At 40.1% G+C, this 24,593-nt stretch overlaps 1 protein-coding gene across 3 annotated transcripts in view; it reads right to left on the bottom strand.

The window, feature by feature from the left end:
• Positions 1-12,665: 12,665 nt before the first annotated feature.
• Positions 12,666-24,593, bottom strand: part of TMOD2 (tropomodulin 2) — a 46,699-nt gene continuing 34,771 nt past the window's right edge. For 2 of the 3 annotated variants that reach the window (XM_065901032.1, XM_065901026.1), the window contains 3 exons: positions 20,573-20,716; positions 14,907-15,051; positions 12,949-12,983 (listed from right to left, as the gene is read on the bottom strand). In XM_065901032.1, the coding sequence (XP_065757104.1) occupies positions 12,949-12,983; positions 14,907-15,051; positions 20,573-20,716 (324 nt within the window). Of the gene's footprint in view, positions 12,984-14,906; positions 15,052-20,572; positions 20,717-24,593 lie in introns of all 3 variants that reach the window. The other variant, XM_065901018.1, reaches the window with a different exon arrangement.

Below are 24,593 nucleotides of genomic sequence, written 5' to 3'. Positions count from 1 at the left end.
ATGGGGTATTAGGCATACATTAAATATATTTTCTTTTTTAGCTCTTTAAGTTTTTCCTAACAAACGCCTTCATCTTATTCTAATTCATTTTCTAAAATAAAGTGATGTGATGATGGATTCTTTCCTTTTCTTCAGACAAGTGTTATCATATTGTAATCACAAGACTCACAAATATGAATCGCCTAAACCCGTATACATTAAATACCACATATGGTACCAGACGTATTAAGAATAACATCCTAGTATTGGATAAAATTGTAAAAAAATAGAACCTTCCTCACTGCTTTCTCTCTCTAACTACAATCTATTCTGTATACCAGTGCCAGAATGACCTTTTTAAAATAAATCAGATCATGTCACCCTCCTGCTCCAAACCACTTAGGGCTTCCCAACACATTTCCTTTGGAAAGGAAAGGAAATTCCTTTACAATTAAATCCACCCCCACCAGTCCTTACATGAAAATTTTTATTTCCTACCACACATACACTCTTTTGCTCTACTCCAGTCACAGGGGCCTCCCTGAGGTTTCTCAATCCTGCCAAGTATTTTCTCACTTCAAGTTCTTTCTACTACATAGGAGAATGCGTCCCTCCCAAATACTCGTGGCTCATACCCTCATTTTCATGAAGGTTCTGTTCAAATGTCACCTGTGAAAGGTCTTCTCTGATCCTCTTACCCTTTCTCTTTACTTGCTTTGTCTTCTTAGCACCTGTCACTCCCTAACATCTTGCTTTATTTACTCATGTAAGCTTAAGGAGTTTGCATCATTTACCCCTCTCTCCCTAGCATCTGCAGCAATGCCCGACATACAATAGGTATTCAATAAATATTTGTAAATAAATGAATAACTTTCCCTCCCCTCCTGTGCATGAGTGGGATACAGATCCACAAGGTTCATGGTAAATGCCAGCCAAGGTCCTGATGCAGCTATAAACAGCAGCTGTGAGAGGGTTTGGCTCCACAGGACAAGATCCAGTGAAACTCATCCTGAAGTGGAGACAGAGCTCTCTTAAAAGGACTACACTTTATGGGTTGCCATTATTAGCTTACGGTTAGAAAAAGCACAGTTCTAGAAGATGGAGAAAAAGGCAAAACCTGAAAATTATATTTACATAAATAAGTGAAAAGGTTAATCCACTAAATGCCTGTGGTGGATTGCAATATTGTTCCCAACTATTTGCTCTCCCGTAGAGGAAAAGACTACCTTACCCACTGTTATATGACTTGCAGTGCCTCTCTTCAGGTTTCTTTTCCTTCTTTCTTCACAAAAATACTGTCATATTGTAATCGCAAAGCTTACAAACATAAATTTGCTTTGGCCAACAAAATGAATTGAAGCGACAAATACGACAGCTTTGAGAGGAGGCTTTCAGAGTGCCATTTCCTACTCGTGTGCTTACTCTTTCCTTCCACCAAGAGAATGGCATGTCCCAAATAGAGTCTTGTCCTTCTGCCTGGGTTTTAGAATGAGAAGTCACATGGAATCAGAGCCTCGGCTGAACACAGGTGCTGATGTGTAATGCGAGCAAGAAGTAAACAGAGATTTAGGTTTGTTTGTTACTATAGACTGACCTAGCAAAGCTGACTACTGCAGTGCCTATTCCATGACAGGCGATCCTCTGAAATAAAAGTGGTCTGGCACCCCTCCCCCACACATTTAATCCCACTTCAAGTAATGGAAAACAGTTTGTTTAAGTTCAACATAGGAAAGAGAACATATCTGAGACTGTTAGGTAAAATATTTGAATAAGGAACAGAGTACACATCCTGTTAGTTTTCAGGGTTTTGTCAGAGTGGAAGTGATTGACAAAATGACACTGTGACTTTACTTAATGTATTACAAGCCCTAAGTAGTGTTATCTTTAAACTTCCTGCCAGAGTAACTCATAAAGCGTGTCACACTGAATCATCATTTGCAAATTAATGCCAGCAGCAATTTTCTTGTTATCAAAAGTTCCTTTAGGAAATAGTTTCCTTGATATAGTGAAGTTTTTTTTTTTTTAACATGTTTTATAGGAAAACTGAGAAAACTTAAGCTAAAGACATCAAGTTGTAACTAAAAGGTAAGGATTTCATTCCTGGGAGCTTGGAGTTGGTTAAAGCAGTGGGAGGGAGGACTCAGAGAAGACAAACACCATAGCTGGGGTGCACAATTTTATAGAAAGGATTCAGGCAAAGCCTTTAGCTTGAAATATCTTTCCCTAGCACCCCATCTCTGCTTGTTAGAAGCTTCCTCATGTTTCATTGCCCGTCTCAAATGCCTGTTTCTGACTCAAACTTCCCTAAGGCCATCAGCTGGAATTGATTTTGCCATTCCTTATATTTTCATACCCTACTGTGCCTCCGCTGAAGGTGCATTAAATGCATATTTCAGCTAAGTGCCAAAGGGCTGAGAATTTAAATTTTCAGCTGAAGCCAAGGCTGCTCACAGATATCACTATCAAAAAAATAAACTTCTGGATACACAAATAAACTTAAATTTTGATTCCAAAATTTAAATTATTGTTTTAATATTATTTAAAATGTTAGTGCTAAAATAGTAAAGTTTAACACAGTATAACATAGGAACAATAATTTCCCAGTTCTGTGAGCTGTTAGACTCTCCTACAGTCACTGGAGAGCCAGATTTCGGCAGAGGCGAGCGGATGAACAGAGCCATGTCCTAAATGCAACTAAATAAGAATTAAATTCTGGTTTTAAATTATACATGCTAGGTACACCAAAGATTTCTATAAATAATAATAGTATGGGCTTCCCTGGTGGCGCAGTGGTTGAGAGTCCGCCTGCCGATGCAGGGGACACGGGCTCGTGCCCCGGTCCGGGAAGATCCCACGTGCCGCGGAGCGGCTGGGCCCGTGGGCCATGGCCGCTGAGCCTGCGCATCTGGGGCCTGTGCTCCGCAGCGGGAGAGGCCACAGCAGTGAGAGGCTCGCTACCGCCAAAAAAAAGAAAAAAAAAAGAATAATAGTATGATGCAATCTCTACTTATCTTTCCTTGTATTATTATTTTAAAATTTTAAGCATATATTGACTAAAAAAGATATTGTTGTTCTTCCTAAGTTATCTAACTAATGTACTCTCTTTATATTTGTAGTAACTGTCAACCTATTTCCCTACTTATCTACTTGAAAGTTCTTAATACTTTTAAATAATTTTTGAATTAATTTATTTTTAATCAATTTTGAAGTCAAAAGAAACCTTTCACAGTCAGCAATTATTACAGCATTTTACTTATCCAATTAGCAATATACATTTATATTTGATAGAATTTTAAGAAATAAATAACAGATTTTTCACTCAATCTAGAATACCTGCCTATATCTGAAAATCAATATTCATAAAATAATAGCAAATTTAAATGACATACTTTGTTCTTATCAGTGACACTGTTGACTGATTATATATAAGAATTACCTTTAAAAATACCTAGCACCAACCATGCCAAAGTTTAAGGATGATGGGAATAATATTGAAGTAGGCATTCCAAAAGCTGAGGCCCAAAGCCCAGGACAAATAACAGATTTTTGGACAAATATCAAGACTCTTTGTCTACTGTCACTGAAGCTAGAGTTGGCTTTTAGGCAGGCACATTCTACTTCTTACAGTTAAGCTTTTAGTCAACACCAAAGTCTTTATCCACACAGAGCTTCACTTCTAAGTGCTTACAAACCACTAAAGTGGAAATACTTTTTTAAAATTTTGCTCAGGATTGATAAGTTCAGTGGTCTACAATTTGGAGACCTCCCCCACCTTCACCCGGCCTCCACCACCACGCCTTTTGAGTCAGCATTGATTTTCCTACATCATCTCCCTTCTTAGGTTGGTTGGGCCAAAGCACAGCCCCGCCTCATTCAAGCTCATGTACATCTAGTTCCTACAGAGGCCCTGTGATATGTGGGATACTTGCAGGAAGCTGTGAGCATCTGATTGTGTTCCCTGACTGGTGGGCTGGGAAGTGAGCTGTTAGCTGAGGCAGGGAGGGTGTGGGGCACCACTTCTTACAGCCCCAGAGAAAGGCTGAATGATCAAACTGAGAGAGGGTGGTCCATAACAGAGTCAAGTCTAATAGACAACAGACCCAAAGTCAAGGAGTCACTGCTCAAGGCCAGACTGCCAAATCCAAAGGAGGGCACCCAGAAAGCAGGGCAAGTACAAGCAAGTTGAAACATCAGGGAATTCATGAGGAGCTAAATGAGAGGGTGGGTCAGGAGTAACTTCTGAGTCAGCTGTATCTAATTTATATTTGATTCTTGGAGTGATGGGGGAGGGCCTGTCTGCCAGAAGGGAATGGACAGTGGAAACACAAAAATGAGTAAGATTCAGTCCTCCTTAAATTCCTGACATTGTCAGCATTAAACGGAGAACTTTGTTGCTGTTAATATCCATGGATATTAATTTAGGTTAGAATTTAGGATACTAATACCTAAGTGCCTTCTGTATGCCAGGCACTGCTCTAAGTATTTTTACACATGAATCCTCATAATAGTCCTACTGTGAAGTACGACTGTGATTCCTATTTCAGAGGTGAAGAGACTGAAGCTAGGTAATTTGCAGAATTTCACACAACTAACAGAAGTGAGATCTGAACTGGGCAAGTCTGACCCCAAAGTGCACACCTGTAACTCCCATTCATTACAGCCTCATAGACTGAGAGAATTCTTCAAAGAAAATAATTACTTTACCTCCTTGACCATGAAAAGGTGTGAGACGGCAAATATAGAAATTAGATACAGGCCTTCTATGCCTCTTCTTGGACCTCATCATCAGTCTAAGTGACAGAGAGTTCGGGCAGAGTTCAGCAGGGTGGCAGAAAGAGTAGGTTTTCTTGTTTTTCCAGGACAAGCCTTTACAATGTAACTATTTTTAGTGTTCCCTGTTTTGAATCCCAGCATAGCTTACAAAAAATTTAATTCCAAAGTTAATATAAAAAATTCAAGGTAAAACACTTAACCCATTTGGGGTTAAGTATATCTGTATTCTTGCTCCCATTTATTCTAACAAATGTTAACTGTTTAGCTGAATGTGTGTGTGTGTCTGTGTGTGTATTTTCATTTTAATAAGGAGGTCTTGTTTCTCCTCTGGCTACTTCTGGTTGTCTACTTCTTATCTTCCTCATAATAAGGGCACTCTATGGTCCTTTCTAGCAAATGTACTTTTCTAATATGAGAACATGGTGCCAATCATTTATTTTAAAGAGACAATGTGTCTTAAAATTATCTAGATTAAATCAGTCCTTACTTTCATTTTAAAAGAAAAGTTTATTATTCCTAATGTTCTGTACACTTTCACTTGGAAACTTCATTCCAGACACAAATGAATACATTACATCTTTGAAAGCAGAAAGATCTTGATTAATTAAAACAGTATACCTTTACCTTAGCATTAGGTCAGGCTGGCAAATTCCAAAAGGTCAAACACTGCACCTATCTGTGCCGACTGGGATCCTTATTAATTATCATGGTAAAAGTATTTCACGTTTCATACATTTTGCTTTTTTACACATTTATTTCCCACATAATGTTCAATTTCACATTTAAAAGGCAAATTAATCTTTAATTTCCTAATGAATATAATCAATGTCTACCTGTGAAAAGTTTCAAAATGAAAAATGAAACTATGTGGATTTATCAATAACTGCTTAGCCAGATAAATGTTGCCAATATAAGTTTAAACAGCTTACAAAGTATTATTTCCTTTGTTCTCTTCAAAACAATACAGGTACACATAAGGTCACACATTACAGGCATCTGAACTGGTAAGATATTACACATTGGTGGCATGCAAGTATTTTACATTTTTAAATGCAGTGAAAAATGCTGCTTATTTGTTTTCTTTAAATAGATGAAACAGAATTAAGATAAAGTTTTAATTAAAATATAAATATCATTCCATGAATATAGTGGGGTTTTTTAAAACCAAAGTGGCAGAGATGAGAATTTTAGTTCTGAATAATTTCTTTCTTAACTAAAGATTGTCACTGGCAAAATTTGGTACTAAAATAAAATTTCCTTAAAAAGTACATTTTCTACCCATCTCATTTCACCATATGGCCAATTCTTAACTATCCACATTTAGATTATCCATGGGAAAGTTTTAATCCTGGTCCAGCTTCTCCCAATCACACAGTGTACTTCTGATTCTGATTGGCTTCTCTCTGTTATCCAGTCAATATGTGCTCAGTCAGACACAGACACAGACACAGACACAGACACAGACACACACACACACACACTCTCTCTCTCTCCCTAAATAAAAACCTATGAAAAACATGCCATGTTTACTGTGCTCAGTTTCTTTCTTTGCATTTTCTCCTCTTTCTCCACCATGAGAAATAAAATATGAGGAGAAAATATCATACATTTTAAAATGTCAAAAAGGCTGCTCCTCCAGAACTATTCTGAAAACAGTAAAAACCGCTGCAGAGGAACAAATAACTCTGTGGATTGTTGAGACCTCTTCCTCTGAACAAAGCCTATGGAGGAGAGATGGAGCCACAAGGGAGGCATTGCGCACCCGCACCCACGTTCAGAGGCAATGGAAACATTTAGAATCACAGGATTGTAACATCTGGGGGCTGGAAGGGACCTTAGAGAGCATCTAACTCACTTCATTTTACAAATGAAATGAAGACAAGATAGATGGAAAGACCTGCCCAAAGAAACACATAGCTGACATACAAATCAGTACTATTTTCCAAAAATATCACTTGGTGGAAAATTGAGCATAATTCTTGAGGGGTTGGAGGATAATTCAATTCAAGCAACATTTATTAAGCACCTATTATACACAAGGCACCTTACTAGATGTTACTGAAGATGCAAAGATTGATGAGACAGTCCCTGCTTCCCAGTGCTTATGAAAGTTCCTTGAGGCTATGTTTCAATATCTTTCTTAGCAGAAAATAATACTGACCAGGACTAAGGTTGCTGGTGATAACAAAGCAGCTGATGCCCAGGAGAGCTGATCTCACAAGTAACACTTTCTCCCCTTCACCATCAGGGCTCGAGCCTGTTACACAGCTGTTGGGGCCCTAAGGACAGTCTTCTTTCCTAGGCCTCCAATCACACCTCAAATCTTAGCCTACCCCACCCCCTGAGTAGTGACAAAGCTGACAGGAGGGCAGCAGTGCGCCAGACCCTCCTCTCAACTCCTAATCACTGTTTGCTTTCCCCTTAGTGTCTCTGCAAGGGTCCTGATCACATCCCAGGGTACTGTGAAAGTGGCCCAGGAAAATGCCCACCCACATACTTCACTGGTATATCTAACACCCACTGCGCCCATCAACCACTTCTCCCACCTCTACGTGGAAAGTAAAATAATTCCAGTCCCCTACATCATACCCATGTTTTAATTCCTCATATTCAAAAAGATGTGAGAGATGTAATTGTTGGTTAGAATAAAATGGATTCAAGAGGCAGTGGAAAACATTAGTGAATAGATAATAAAAATGATCTCCCACTTTTGTATAGCCCTTTCCAGTATAGTGTTTTCATCCCATTATCTGATTATATTCTCACCACAAGTCTGTGAGGTAGTTAGTGAAGTTTATTCCCATTATAGTATAGCTGAAGAACCTAAGGCTTGAGAGACTAAGTGGCTTGCCCCAGAGTCTCCCAGCTAAGAAAGTATGGAGCCAAGTGTCCAAGTTTCTTGACTCCAAATCCAGTGCTCTTCCCCCTATATAGTCTATAATTGTCAGGCAATTGAATGAATTGCCCATGATCATATACCTGCTAAGTGTTGGTGATGGGATTAAGAGTCAGCCTCCAAACCTGTTAGTATGGTGCCCTTCCACCATACCAACTAGCAGAGCCAATGTGCTCAGAATGACTACCATGGAAGATGTCAGAGAAAAGTCTAGTCTCCTTCACCCTCTCCCAAGTCAACGATGCATCACAAAACTGGGATAACCTCTGGTACGTGTACAACCTTCCTAGCATAGTGCCCAGAGGCAGGTTATAAATTCGAACCTTGCAACTCCTCCATCCATCTAATGAATGTTTGATTATAGCTGTTAGGGGAAGATGGGAAAGAGGTAAGCTGAGCAGAGCTTACTCCCACCCTTAAGCAAATCAAAACCTTTAATTTCCATCTTCCTTCCCCACAGCACTTAGCCCCTCCACTCTACTAAACTCCTGAACCACAAAACAAAATTCAATCTGACCTAGAGTTGGGAGCAAGAACAATGAATACATCCTTAAGGTTCTGGGTACTTTTCTCTCTCCAGCTTGTTACCAGGGGGCCTGATCATGTGATTTTCATCCAGAGGGCTCACCTGAGGCTCCCAAGCATTCTCACACTTTTCCTTTGCACGTGTCTCAATCCTTGAGCATCGAGGATGGCATGGTGAGTGGTGGGGATATTTTACATGAGGAGCATAAGGGGAAACTGCTACTGGAAGGCAGAGCTAAAATATTTCTTCTTAGTTCTCTATTCATTAAAATGAAAATAGCCGTCATTGCTTCATTAGTGGAACAGAGGAAGGAAGCTTCAGAATCATGACTTAAAACCCAACTCCAGAAACAGTTCCACCGAGTACAGGTAACATAGCACAGAACAAAGTATTCACAGCTTACTGCCCCCTGCCCGTTTTTGCTTATGCAATCAATACTTGAGCTAACGATGGTATCCGCTTTCCAATAAGGCACTCTACCCCAAAACCCAGAAACACTGATCAAATTATATTAATCCAGAGTTCTTTCACTTCCTGTCTCCTTCACAGGGCCTAGAAGAGGGCTAAGTACATCATGCCCACAAAAAAAGGAAAATATCCCCAAACTCTTTTGTAAATTTTAAAGGGCTATCTTACATTTAAAATATGTTGATGCTTAAACTGGTTTCACCTTTGACTGTCTGAAATATTCTCATGGTAGTTATTCAGAACGCACTGGTTTCCCTAATGCTGGTGACCTGCCAGGGGCCACCTTTCTGTCTGGAAGAGAAGCAGCTGTTCTTTTGGTTTGATGTGCCAGGCTTCCCTTAGGGAAATTGTTCTGAGGAGTATAGGCATTGGGATGCTTTCTCAGTTTTTAAATGGAGATGGGCTTTTACTGTAAGATGAACTGCGTGCTCTAAGATGGGTGAGTTGCATGAGCCCCTCCAGGTTGGTGATTCTCTACCTAACCTAGGCCCGCAGCAACTCTGAGGAGGAAAGGGGAGAGGGACTGGGAGACAGCATCTCCCTTCAATCAGGAGTCCAGCTTTGGCCAAACACCTCCTTACAGTATTTGGCGATATTTATGTACAAAATATTTATATACAATATATCCTACAAAGATGGAAGGAAGCGGCTTAATCATGTGGATGAAGATGAAAGTGCTTTCACCCATACACTTCAGGCATATGGAGAGATTTGGTGCTGGAACAATGAAATGATTTCCAGGCTTCTGATATTCATTCCCTAAGCGTTATCTTCCATACATGCTGGGAAATTTGGTGGTTGGTGACATAAGCCACAAACTCTAGGGAGTGATTTCACATTTCACCTGGGCCTGAAGCAACTCTAAAAAGGACAAGGGAAGTGGGTCTGGGGAGAGAGTATCTCCCTTCAATCAGTGGTCCAGATGCAGTCAAATACCCAGTTAGATATCTGGATATTTGGCAACATGTACACACGCACACACACACGCGTGTGCGTATTTACATTATGCCCTACCAAGATGAAAGGAAGGGATTTAATCATGCTGATGAGGATAAAAGTTTCCTTATACACTTCTGGCAGATGGGGAGATGCAGTGCTGAACTAATTATATGATCTCTCTAGGCTTCCAATATGTATCTCCTAAAAGTCATCTTCCACATATGCTGTGATGGGTGTTGGTAATAGGAGCCTGCGAGTCCAGGTGAGTGATTTTACACTTAGGGTGGGCCTGTACAAGTCTAAAAGGGGAAAGAAGGTGGTCTGGGGAGAGATGATCTCCTTTCAATCAACTGTCCAGATGTTGCCAAATATCTCGATATAATATTTGGCAAAATGCATACATATAAAAATATTTTATATACATTATGCCCCACCATGATGGATGGTAAGGGATTAATCATGCTCAGGATCACGAAAGAGCTTCTACTTACACACACTTGGCAGACAGGGAAATGAAGTCCTAGGCTAATTAAATGATTTATAGGCTCCCCGAAATGTAAGTTTATCTTCTAATAGTTATATGAATACTCACGGAAATGTCACCTTTCGAGCTACTACAAAAACACAGGTAATGATAAGATAAACTGATTAATAATAAATATTTGATTTAACAGACTCTATATACATGTGACCCAACTATTTTATAAGCTAAAAACAGTGCTAAATTTTGACAATATCCCATTATCTTGCTTTAATACTATCGACAACTGCAGCACAGTCACTATCAAGTCCTCATTTTTTTTTCTTGCTTTCTGACACCGTTTGCCAAGAATTGCTTTAGCCCCCGGTCCACAGCACCTTGGGGCTGCAGGGAACACTCCGTAGGATCCAAGATTTCTTAGGGGTGAAGGCAAGAAAGAGAGTAAATGAGAAAAGAAAGGAAAAAGCCTTACTTAGAGGGGCATGTCAGTGACTCTGCACTTAAACGTATTTGCAACAAATCTAAAGGGATAGGAGAAAGACAACTAAGAGATGTGTCTTCCCTGGCAACATGGTAACCAAAACATGTATACAAAAAGAAGAAGAAGGAGAGGGAGAGGAAGAAGAGGAGGAAGAAGGAGGAGAAGAACTGTATACATTTTACCCAGTGGTGTGCTGCTGAATGTTTATTAACCAGCAAACTGCGGGTAGGGGAGAGGGGGTGAAAGCCCTGATTCGTAATCTTTGCTAATTTCCATGGTATAAATACTCCCACCAACAAGAAGTACTGAACTTCTGAGGTGGGAAGAACTACTGAGCTGGGCGGAGATGTTTAAGCGCACACCATGATACAGTATTTCTGCCATACAGACACAGTAAGTGCAAATACTCTCAGGAGTATGAAAAATAGTAAAGTGTATTTTTGAGTGTTACTTTTGTTTTTTAACATAATTTATTTAATTGCAAGTGCATGTCATTTACTTTTTAATAATGGTTGTGTTTCACAACCAGTTTACAAAATTCTTGATAATTTAATAATGAGTAAGCCTGTGAGTTGACTCTAACATACCACACCTAAATGAGTCAGAGGGAAAGAAAAAATCAGACTGAAAACTGTCCAGTAGTAGTTGCTACATAGATAGATAGATAGATAGGGAGTTGCAGTAGAAAGCTAGTTAAAGGATTTTTAGGCTTTCCAAAATTCAACATGCTCTGCTCATTATTTCCTCAAAAAGTATAAAATATTCTTATGTCTCAAAGGATTTTATTTTGTTTTCATCTATTTTCTTTTCCAAAGGATTTTAGAGATAGAGATGTGGGCACTTATAATACAGGTAAATGTTCAATTTTATAAGGGCTTTCCATCCTAAACAGTTTCCACGTGCTTTATAAACTAACTAGAATAATATATGAATTGTTTTTTCAGTTATTTGTTTTACTGCTATCAAGCAACTCAGGAACACTCAATTACTTAGTAAATTCTGGATTGGGCCCACCTTCTGCCTGAGTCAGCAACTTCTTTAGTTGTCACCAGGACAAAGGATGTCACCTTTACAAGGCTCAGAATTATAAGGAAAAGAAGAAAAAAAGAGAGAGTTGGAAGGAAAGGAGGTGGGGAAGGGAGGCAGAGGTGCCTAAGGCAATGTCAGAGGGTCACCAAGTCCAGCCTCAGGCACTGACAGTTGTGAGCTGGTGTCAAAGGCTGCAGTCACATGTTTCCTTAGCTTAATATCGCACTGCTGCACTGCTAGACGAAAAGATTCATGCATCTACCATGCAATCATCTCAAGTGTACTTTCATAGGCTTTGTCCTTGGGATGACAAACATCTGGATAAATGATAATTCACATTTTTTCCTGATGTTTGAAAATGTCTGGATGGATCATGCCACGTGGACAAAATCTGTATAATTAACTTGAATGTTCACATTTCATCCTGTGATCTTGTTGCCCTAAAGACAAAGCGATAAATGCTTCTAAAATTTGCCAAAATAATGCAATCATGTGTAACAGACAACCTTAAGGTGTGATTATTATTGTTTTATTCAGGAATGTACTATTTTAAAAGCTTCCCTCTTGCTAAAATTTAAAAATTTGCCATCATGGCTGGAAAACTTTAAAACATCTTTGTAAAAAGTTATCCATAGAGTGATGTTAAAGATCAAATTACGTGGAATAATCAGTAAAAGTAGGTATGCTAATTCATTTTGCTACTTGTGAGTCTGGTTTGAAGCTATTTTTATGGGTGAAAGAATATTTCATACCTATTTGCTAAATCTATGCTTAAGTATCTTAATGCTGTCTTCTTTTTATGAAGATGACACCACTGATCTTCAACCAGTAGGGCATGTGCATTTAGTGATTTTTCTGGAACTAAGGGAGAATTTGTGTTAAGTTGATCACATTTTTTCACCCAGTGAAAGATTGGCAATACTAACTTCGTATGTGGTCAGCAGAACACTTCTGATGTATTTAGCCTAACTCAAAGCTATGCATGTAAACAGAGATAGGCCTCTATCTTAATCACAGTTACAAACACATTTATGTACTAAGTTCCTTTCCTTTAAAAAAAAAAAAGTTCATGTAAGAAAGCAAGACCACCCAGTATGAAAGTCACTAAACCATTTTCAATTGTCACCCACTAAGATCTGCATAAGTCCGTTGGTGCAAGTTGCCAGAGGTGCCCATGAGCAAATAAAACAATCGTATATGTTTAAAAATCCAAGACAAATACGTAGTGCTAAAAAAGAATAACAATTAAATTATTAGTTGTGTGGTTAACGGAAATGAACAACCTTTGATAAAATGGTCCCAATGGAGAAGGAGAAGAGCTTTTGTTTTGAAATTGCCACCATGGTGAAATTGCCACTTCCTCTTCGTATGGAAGTTTATCTTCGGTCTCCTTCAACTCGCTTTTTACGAACTAGGTGAGAAAGAAAGGTTTAAAAAGACAAAATGAAGGCATATTTCTTAAACTTCAGACAAACAAAAATAATCACACAGAACAGCAATCTCACACACTCGAGAACACAGTTATCAAAAGTTTCAACATTTCATTACCCGTGGCAAAAAATGGAAATGACAGACTAGTCCAGGGCCTTTTGTAATTTACTTTCAAATAAAGCTAAGTCTGATAGTTGGGGACTTGAATGTTAGAGCTCTCCCATTTCTATGGAGTAGAAGGTCCAGAACAAACCTACGAAACAGTGAACTTCTAAATATTTTCGTGTTTACTTATCCACAACACATCTTCTCAGCTTCTGTGTAACTCAGTCACCAGCTGGCTATAACTAACTCCCCAGGATGACACATTCACAATTCTGATTTTGGATTGAAAACCAAGAGGAGCTGCAAACAGAAATTTAAAGTTTCTACATCTGTTTTAAATGGAGACTTCGAAGCATCAACCTCCAAGGAAGGTAGGATTCAGATGGCTAGCAAACTCAAGAGATTAAGCATCCTTTAATCTGGTACTTAGTATCAAAGAAGCTGCCCTGACTGCCTTCCCACTTTCTGCAACCCTCTTCTTCCCCCTTTCACCTCCCTACCTGCAGGCTCCTCTGGTGGATAAGAAGAGGGCTGCTCCAATCTTCCTGGATTTGGCAAAAAAAAAAAAGGTGCCCTGGCTGTGGCCCTGCCTCAACTTCCCACTTTAAATAGCCCAGCCTGCTCCTGCTCGGCTGCAGAAAATTCAACAAAAGCTGTTGTCCACAGCTGCCGCTCCTGGTCTCAGGACTGCCTCTCCATTTACTTCAGACCTCTTGTTTTGCCTTTTTTCTTTGCTCTCTGTGTTGCTCAGATGAGGACCCATGTGTTTTCCCAGGAATCTTCCAACTGCTGCTCTAATCATTCCCCAAAGCCCTATTTGCCGGGCTGCCCCCTGAGCCTCACTCTTTGCACCTTGGAGGCAAGCATTGCCATATGCCTGGCCAGCCTCTGGGTGCCATACACTGAACGTCTGCTGGGCCTCAGGGTCTTAGGCAGCAAACTGGACACTAACATGTACCTGCCCCCTTCCGGTTCTAACCCTTAACTTCCATCTTGTCCACCATCTGAACCCTCTCCATGGCCAGCACTATACTTGGTGGGACACCTTGTCCAGTTTCCCTGTCCAAGGTCTGGCATTCTGTCCCTGAACCTCAGACTGGGGACTGAGCTCTGTTATTGGCAGACTGCTTGCCAGCTGGACTGTCTGCACCTGGATGGCCTTGCTGCACACTGCTTCCGGTGGCTGGGATGTCCCCAGAACAAGCCTTCCCAATCAGTCCCATTCTTCTTTGCTGTGGTTGACCAGGACATGCCCCACCTCATTCTAACAGAAGTCCTCAGCAAAGAGTGGGTAGCAGGAAAGATTAAACAGAGGCTAACTGAAAAAGCTACTTCTGAGCTTAAACTTTAAAAAACATAGCTCTGTTAGGTCATTTCACATGTAAATCACCAATAACCATACTTAAACCCAAGTACAAAAGCACAGTCCGGAGTCACACATAAGTGAATTAGGAATTTCCATGTCACTGTGTCCATCTTGTGGTGTAGATAACAGAGGGTGATTACATGTAAGAAGTAAGTAAAAGAGAAGTAAATGCACAAAGGAAATCAAGCAAAAATCAAAGCCTGTCTGGAAAAACAAAGAACAAACAGTTCCTCTTGAAAGAATGCTACAATAAAACCTAAACACTGTGAAGATGATGAGGAGTCCTATGACCATGTAATAATGTGCTTCTGATGAAGGGCTGACACCAAAGGCCAGTGGAATGGTATCTGTGAGATGTTATATCTGAAGTGGAGAAATGAATGGTCATCCTGCTCTTCTAATTGCTAACAGCACATATTGTGGCTGCATTACCCAGGTCATTATTCTTTGTGATGGCAGCTGCCACTCTTGTTCGTGGTCCTTGCTTGGTAAACTGATATCCAAACTTGAGGATCCTTGAATTCTCCTCGAGCATCTGGGCAATTTCCATCTCTACGGCTGTTCCCAACTGCTGTCTCTGATTGCACGTGTGGACACATACAGAGAATGGCCAAGAAGGAAGAGGAAACAGTTACTCGCATGGGAAAGATGCATGGCTATTTGTTGGACAAAAAGGCAAAAGTCTCAAACTGAAAGGGACAAAATCACTTGAGGTGTTTTCTCTCATACAGTTATTTGAGACCTGTTCCTTGTGGAGAAGCAAAATCCAACAGACAGCTGAATCTGCTGGCGTGTTAAACTGAAAAGACTAAGCAAATTATTTATGAAGGAAAAGGCAATTCCAGATGTAAAATTAAAGCAAAACTAATACTTGGTGTTTCCAATTACCCCAGTATCTGCTGTTTGAACAAAGGGTATTATTTTTTAATAATGACACTGTCTTATAGCAATCAATCCAATTACAGAATTTTCTATTCTGGGGTCCATATCCAAAAATAACTGAAGATGGGCCATTCTCTCCCAACAGTCTCACTAGGAGATCCTCAAGAGGCTTTATTAAAGTGGTTTGAACTGTAGCTAGTTGAATTATCGAACACTGAAGGGGTTATTGGACTACAGGAAAATCCCCTAAGTTTTTTGAGTTGGTGGAAAGAGGTTCTTTGTCTGTTTGCTTTTTAAGTTGAGACATAGAATAATAATTTAAAAAGTAGAGTTAAAAAATGGGGCATGTACATTTAGGATTTTACAGTTAAATTTAAGGAACATAGTATATTGTTTCATACTATATTCATTAATTTTTTTAGAAAGTACAAAGAAAAGACAAACCAAAAAAGTATATAAAATATAAAAGCTCCCTTTCCCCAGTATTCCCATTCCCCATACAGAAAGCCAGTTCGGCATGTAGTCTTTGAAACATTTTCTGTGCATTCATATGTCTGCATAAGCACATGTACATCTATGCCTTTTTTCACATAAATGGGTCACACTAGCATATTGTTCTGAAACATGTTTTTATTCTTCATTTAACATTAAGAACATCTTTTCATGTAGGTAAGTATGTTTCCCGCATCCTTGTAAACAATTGTGCAGCACTGTATTGTAGTAAGTGATCATAATTTATTTAGCTTTGCTCTACTGACTGCTACATTCCTTTCCATTCTTATTCCAAACTATGCTATGGCGAACTTCCCTTGCACACAAAGTACGTCCTGGGGCATTTCTGCCAGTGTGCCTGTAGGGCAAATTATAGCTGGGCCCAAGAGTAAGCATGTTTCAAATTTTGATAAATTACTGACTTACCCTCAAAGGCTGTGACAACTTTTACTCCTGCTGATAGTGTTGGAGAGCTAGTGTTCCCTACTTTAGCCAACATGGGATATTATGAATCTTTTTCACGTTTTTCAATCTAAGGGGTAAAAATTTATTTTACTTGTATTTATTTAATTGCTTTAATTTGCATTTCTCAAATTATGACTAAGAACAATTAATTTTCTTTTGCATTTGTATTTCTTTGTTTGGAAACTACCAACCTCTATCATTTGTGTATTTTTCTACCAGCTTGTGGTTCCTGTTTTTAAAATTTATATGTTAGGAAATTAGCCCTTTGTCAAACATGCTAAAAAAACTTTGCTCAGTTTGTCTTTTGACTTTCTGATTAAGACCTTTTTTCATTTTCATACAGTCAAATTTATTAGTCTCTTAGATTTTATGTCATGTTGAGGAAGCCTCTCTACTTCTCATTTCTTCCATTTGTTTTATGATTTCTTATATTTTAGGATTTAAATCTTCATTTTACCTGGAATGAATTCTAGTAGAAGAATTAAGATACAGCCCCAACCTAATTTTGTTCCAAAATGCTAGTGAGTCACAACATTGTAAATCAACTATTCGCCAACAGAAATTTTTAAAAAAATGCTAGTGAGTAGACCCACCTTTACTTCATTCTTTCCCCGCTGAGTTGAAATACTACCTTGCTGCAAAATTCTCAGCTGTACTTGGGTGTGTTTCTGGACCCTATAGCTTTGCCAAGTCTATGTCTGTGCCTGAATCATGCTATTTTGATTAAATATATTAAATATATATATACACACACCTTTTAAATATATTAAAATGTGTAATACATTAAAAGATATATTTAAATATATATATATATATCTTTTAAATTTGGAAAATTTAAGTATTGGGCAGATGAAGAAGAAAAGTTAATGGAGGAATTTTTGTGTTCTAGGCAAGTTCTAAGGCTTAACTCTGTTCCTCTTCTTTCTTTTCATCCAGCAACCTGTCAAACGAGTCTCTCCCCAAGAAATGAACAAAATGTGACATTTCAAGTCAGAAAATAACAATTCTGCGTATCCAAAGTATAGAGATTACTCTTCTCAGCAGTGTAGGGCCATGGGAGCGAGAGGCAGCAAAAAGGTAGGAGATACTGACCTCAAAGTTTCATGAGCAACTTTAGTTCATGACACACTTTCAAACAACAGGGCTGTATTAGAGATTGAGACTTGAGCTAAGGTCGGGGCTGCCATAGTTATGGCTTACGCCCCCGGGGTGGGCCAAAGGTGCTATCCAAGGGCAGAAGGAGCTAAAGATGGATGTAGCTGACTGAGGGGGATGACATAACACCCCTCTATTTCCCTTCACAAATCTTAGGCATTTGGAGTCTTAGATTTGGGTAATATACAGCTTGAGCATGCTGTGATGATAAAAGGATATAAGAGCCAAAGAAAATTATATTGGGAGGAGGGCATATAAAAGAAGGGGAGAAAGTAATATAGCATAGAGCATCTTTCTTTATTAGCCTGAGTCTTTCTTTTTTTTGATTTGAGATCTTTTGTGTTGTATAAACCCAGGGCAACAAATGGGCACCAAAATTTCTTATAATTTGGATGTTTCTCTTTTCAATTTTAAGTCACTAAATACAAAGAAAAAGAAACAAAACTTAAGCACATAGTCCTTCAGATCACCTTTTTTGTGACCTTTTTTCTCTACTCAAATTTATTTAGCAGTTACCCATTTCATTAATATGCATCACTGATTGCTCTTCTCACAGGGGCACCTGATTAAATCGTCACTTGTTTACCTGGAGCTTAGTTGTGGCAGCTCACGCCTGTGCTGGATTCTCAGCAGGCCTTCATTTCGGTGCAGCTGCCTGCTGCAATGATGCTAAATTGGTCTCAGCTGCTGGCCCTTCCTGAGGAAACTGTCTTAGAGATTATTTTATTTCAAACCCTTCACTGTACAGATAAGGAAACTGAGGTGTACTTCTAACAGTCTATGAGTCAATGAAGAAAATTTAGATGGAAGAGAAGTTTTGAGTCTGAATTTCCTTTATTGGAATAAAGCAAATAATTTTTCCAGTTGCTTTAGAACTTAACACTCTTTCTTATCATAAGTAAAGAGAAGCCATTTCAGAGGCATATTGCGAGTTGAAAAATTACACAAATCCACCCCTAGATGACTGAGGATGGGAGAGGAGGTTTGATGCTTCAGATGGATTTAAGAGAGCAGATTTTATATTTCAGGGTCTTCTTCACATGCATTCTAAAAAGCTATTCTAAATTTTCAGGATTTCAGCTCATTTAATAGGTATAAGGTTGCTAGATTTAGTAAATAAAAATACAGGACACACAATTAAATTTGAATTTCAATAAATAACAAATAACTTTTTAGTATAAGTATGTCACAAATGTTTCATGGGACATACTTGTACTAAAAATAATTCACTGTTTATCTGAAATTCAAATTTAACTGTATTTTATCTGGCAACCCTAACTAGGTGGTATCTTACAAGGAACTGGTAACAAATTACCTGGAACATTATTTCAGATATGGGGTTTCACAATGGCCTGAAGCAACACAGAAAGTTAAACATACTTTGGAATGAGGTATCCAATTCTGTCTTAGCACTCCTGGAAATATTTACGAAGAGTCCTCATAACTTCCTCCTGACACTAGCCTATTTGATATATATCCCTGAGCTATCACTTCTTTTCACTCACTTAATATTTCCCTCTAGCTTGTTTTCCTACTCTCCCACTCCCTAATTTACTAGCAGCTGGACACATTAGGATACACAGAAGCAAGCTTCCTAAGGTACAGCCACGTGTGCACATTCCCAGGGATTCACTCCACACCTCTGCAAGGGAAAGCTGTTTTGATAATGCATCCCTTCTAGGGAGAGGGAGAGTGAGGGAGTACCTGTCCCCTGGTGGGGTTCCCCTGCTCCCCCGGCAACAAGGCTCAGGAGGAGTCTAGGGACAGAGGACCTGCACTGAAACAGCCCACTTGTTCTGGTTAGCAAAAAAAAAAAAAAAAAAAATGGAGAGTAGAGGGCTTCCCTGGTGGTGTAATGGTTGAGAGTCCGCCTGCCGATGCAGTGGACACGTGTTCGTGTCCCGGTCCGGGAAGATCCCACATGCCGCAGAGCGTCTGGGCCCGTGAGCCATGGCCGCTGAGCCTGCACATCCTGAGCCTGCACATCCGGAGCCTGTGCTCCGCAACGGGAGAGGACACAACAGTGAGAGGCCCACGTACCGCAGAAAAAAAAAAAAAAAAAAAAAAAAAGGAGAGTAGAACTATTCATGTGATCTGCTGGGGGTCTCCAGGCTTAGGCAATAGTCTTGGGTGGGACCCTGGGGCTTCATTACATCTTGGAGGGTCTAGACCAGGGATTTTCCTAGACATGCAGGGGTCACTCACTTCCCCTACTGCCTGTCCCGTCACCCCACAGGGGAATGCTCACAGCACAAGTCTCCTTGCTTTCTCCTCTTTCTGGTCCATTCCAAGGCCCTTTATTCCAACTATACAGTGTCTAGACCTCGCAGATTCACTGAATCTCACTGCAGACACGTCCCTGTAGCCAAAGGGGAAGGGCAGAGCATCATGCTGAGAACTGAGAGTTGCTGTCTGAGAGCAGCAACCAGCTGAAACCAGTAGAGCGACTACAGCAACACTGTAGGCTGATGCTGGGAAAAAGAGGTCTTCGGGGTTACAGGAGGGGGTGGTTCCAGGGAAAAGCGGCTTGCTTTGGCTGTTGGTGGGACCTGGAGCAGTGCTGCAGCATAGCCGGGATTGTGATCACACTGTGGGTGTGGCCTACTACTCTAAGCCAGGCCATCTACTAGAACCCCGAGTCCTTGAAACAAGGCTCTGTGTCCAGCACCAGACAGCAGGAGCTTGGCTCTGGCAGGCTCCAAACAAGGACGAGGAGTCTGTTTCTGGGTGTGGCCATTCTGCTTTTCTCATAGTCCCAGTGAGAGGCAAGAGCAAGGCTGGGGCAGGACTGCGCTGAAGTTCCTGCTAAGAGGCAAGGATGATGAAGGCTGAACAAAGCAGCTGTCAACACCTCTGCCCCCATCTCCTCTTTTTCCTCCTCTGGTTCCTGACTAGCGCAGGGCTGGGGAGAGCTTTCTGTCTCAGGCTTCCCCACTGTGCACCGTTTAATTATTAACATGCTCTCCCACACACCCTCCACACGCCGGAAGCTGTCAAAATTTACCAGAAAGCCAGAACATCAAGTTAAGTCACAGAACTTTGTCTTTTAACTCCCTCCATTGTGGTATTCCTCCCTTTCACATGTACCCTGTGCATTAACTCACCTGGTTGTCGATCTTGATCTCTGTCAAGGTGTCATTTTCTTTGAGTGCCTCTACAAGGGCCAGGATCCCAGTACCAGTGATAAAATTGGATTCTATGTTTAGACTTTTCAAGGTCTTGTTTACTTTTAGCATATCTGCAAAAGCCTTATTATGTGAAAAAGAAAATAACCATTAGGGTTTCTGAAGATTTATTTACTAAGCTTCCCACCCACACATTAAATACATATTTTTTACAGTACTTAAAGAAAACCTTAGTTAAATCACACTTTCACCTCCAAGTAACAAAGATGATAATTAAAAAATGCAATAAAGATAGTTCAGTTCAGCAGTCCAGGCTTATGAATTTCACATACATGCAAAACTAAAAAAAAAAAGGATACTGACATAGAATTAACAACTTTGTTTTATTAAGTAAGGACATTAAAAAAAAACTCACTACCATCTGTTATCACTGTCAATTTTTTTTTTGAGAAAAGGCATTTTAACATTAGGAAAAGTGTAGAAAGGACATAATCTCAGAATTATTTCATTTTTTCCCTTTTACTATGAATGGATAAAAAATTTTTATCATTGACTAGCATTTGGGCACTACTTCAGGTCGTCACAAATCAGGATTTTTCAAAGATAACTTTTGGAACAAAATCAACACTCAGAGTGGTAGAACCGCTGAAGACTCGTCCCAGTTCAAGACAGCAGACTGCACACATGAACCTGTCTGCTCCCTTTATTCCCAAAGTTTCCCACTGTCATGAAGAAAAGATATAATTTTTAAGTGGCTGGAACTCTCACAGTGCAAGAAAACAAAAAAAGAGGGCCATTATCTTGAAGAATTGCTAAAACACAGAAAACAGAAAGATTGGTGGAGAAATTAGCATAAAATTGCCTGAGATGCCAGAGGTAAGAGCTGGTTAGGGCGCCTCATTAAAGAGCTGACTCAGGAACAGGTGGATCAGGTAGAGCAGGTGGCGAGCACACCATCCCTCCCTGCGGCTTCAAAAAGAGCACTGCCTGCATAACCATCAGTGAGGTATCTCCCAGGAAGAGGCTCTAGTGAGGGTGCTAGGTCCCAAGAGAGAAGCAGTGCAGAAACTGAGGCACCTCCAGATCTTCCACCAGATACTGTGTCGGAGAAGGGAGAGGAGAGGCGGCCATTGCCCAGGAAGGGAATATACTGAAATGTATCCCTTGCAGAGTGAAGCCCTACAACCTGGAGCACTTGCAGAGTACTCCCTGGTTGCCTGCCAGCTTCTCATGCACACACTGCAGAGAAGTCCACCTATCAATTCACCTGTCTGCTTACAAAAGCACTCATTCATTCATTCAACCAGAAAAGACTATTTATCAGGCTTCTACTGTGTGCAAGCAGTAGAGAAAACAAAAATCCCTGTTCTAGGGAGCTTATATTTGGGTAAGAGAGGCAGAGTCAATAATTAATAAATAAAATATATGGCCTGTCAGTTGGTAACAAATAGAGAAACATAAAGGGGCTTCCCTTATAAGGGAGAGAGCTGTTGGTGAACCAGATCGACATAATAGGAGAGGAAACAGTCCTAGTTTACACAAATCAGTTTTGTTCTCTAACTGAACCAGGCAACCAATGATTACTAGACATATTAGGAAAACCAACACCATGAAAGAGAAAAGCCAAGTTGACCAAACAGGAGAACATGCCATACAGGGAACAGAGATTATTCAGAAAACATAAATATATGTAAAACTTCTAATTGCTATAGTCTCTCTCCACCCTGCCCTACTTCGAAAAAAAAAAGAAAAGAAGGGCTTCCCTGGTGGCGCAGTGGTTGAGAGTCCGCCTGCTGATGCAGGGGACACGGGTTCGTGCCCCGGTCTGGGAAGATCCCACGTGCCGCGGAGCGGCTGGGCCCGTGAGCCATAGCCGCTGAGCCTGCGCGTCCGGAGACTGTGCTCCGCAATGGGAGAGGCCACAACAGTGAGAGGCCGGCGTACCGCAAAATATAAATAAATAAATAAATAAATACTGGCTAGTACATATATTTTAAAAAAGAGGACAACAAACAAGAAAAAAATTTGAAAATCTGTACTACATTGAAATGTTAAAAAGCAATGGGCATTTAGAATTATAAAATGATCATGGCTGAAGAGCAAGTTGGTGATCTAGAATACGGAACTGAGGATGTTTTTAAAAATGTAGAGTAAAAGAGAAAGAGAAAATACAAGAGAACTGTTAGGAGGTGCGGAGGGAAAGATCCAGAAGCTCAACATTCATCTTATTGGAGTTTCAGAAGGACCATAAAAAAGACAACAGAAAGGAAGAAACTATAAAATAATAGGGAAAAATTTCCCAGAGTTGAAGAAAGCTTCAAGTTTTTATCTGAAAGAACCTGCTGGATGCTCAGCAGACAAAATGAAAGACTATGTGGGCACATACAGATGAAATTTCAGAACTCCAGGAGAAAAGAGAGAGTCCTAAAAGTTTTTCGCAAGAAGAATTTACTCACAAAGGAACAAGAATCAGGCTGCCATTAGTCACCAGATTTTAAGGCCCATGAGAACAGAGATTCATATATTTATACAGCCAGATAATTGTAAATGCTGGTGATGTTTTAATGTTTTTGGAGTCAATCTATATACATAACAGAATATAATGACATAAAATGTATAAAGCCCAAATGCGTGAAATGATAGAATAACTACAATTCAGAGGTAGAAAGGAAGGAGGAATAGAAGGTAGAGTGAGTACAGAACTGCCCTCATCTTTTCTAATGGAGAATCAAAAATTGTCTAAGATAATTGATCAAAAATATAAGTGCAGGGCTTCCCTGGTGGCACAGTGGTTGAGAGTCCACCTGCCGATGCAGGGGACACGGGTTCGTGCCCCGGTCCTGGAAGATCCCACATGCCACGGAGCGGCTGGGCCCGTGAGCCATGGCCGCTGGGCCTGCACGTCTGGAGCCTGTGCTCCGCAATGGGAGAGGCCACAACAGTGAGAGGCCGGCGTACCAAAAAATAAAAAATAAATAAGTGCATGTATATTAGTGCTCTTCTACCCTGGTTGCATATTAGAATGACCTGGAAGCTTTAAAAAATATAGCAGTGCTTGGGCCCCACCCCAGATGAATTAAATCAGAATCTCAGGCTGTGGCCTGGACAGTTGCTTTTTTGGTTTGCTTTGTTTTTTGTTATTGAAGCGTAGTTGATTTACAACTGCATTTTTGAAAAGCTCTCCAGGTAACTAATGTTCAGCAAGGATTGAAAACCACTTCAATTAAAGTCATACAATGAGAAGAATGAAAAATAAACTGCTAACAGTGATTGCTCTGGGGAGTAGAACGAGGAACTTCTGAACTATTTTAACTGCTTTTATGGCAGAAAAGACAAGAAGAAGGAATCCAACTTGGGATAAGAACAGGGTTTCCAACCTCGGATCTATTGACACGAAGCTGGATAATTCTTTGTTGCGGGAGGTTGCCCCGTGTATCGTAGGAGGTTTAGCAGTCTCTGAGACCCACGAAATGCCAACAGTACCCCTCCCAGTCATGACAACCCAAAATATCTCCAGACACTGCCAAATGTTCCTAGAGGGCACAATCACCCTGAGTTGACAATCACTGGACTAGAAGAACAATCCTGTGTATTAGTCAAGCAGCTGCTTGAACTACCAGGAAGCTCAAGGATTTGGACTGATGCTATTGTACACCATGTAAATTAAAGTGCATTTATTCAGTGCTAGGTCTTTAGTTAGAATTAAGTGTATGCATTTTAATTAGAGCCCCAGAAGGGAATGCATCAAGCCTTTCCTTATGGATGCTGCAAGCTTTGGGATTTACTTCTATTACTAGAATAACAAAATGTCAGAGCAATTAGGCCTTTGTAAAAAAGTTGCAGGACCTCCTGGCAAGTAGCCACGATCCTGCCAATTTCTTTTAAACTTGAGAAAACACTTTTCACATACTGAACAAAACAGGGAAGAGAGATCCAGCCAAACATAACCCTCGGCTGTAGGCCTAGGTTCACCACAGTTCAGCAAATATCTGAGCATCTA

The sequence above is a fragment of the Phocoena phocoena genome, chromosome 2 (assembly GCF_963924675.1).
Source record: "Phocoena phocoena chromosome 2, mPhoPho1.1, whole genome shotgun sequence".
Lineage (NCBI taxonomy): Eukaryota > Metazoa > Chordata > Mammalia > Artiodactyla > Phocoenidae > Phocoena > Phocoena phocoena.
The sequence above is the reverse complement of the archived record's forward strand: the minus strand, read 5'-3'. Positions and strand labels throughout refer to the sequence as shown.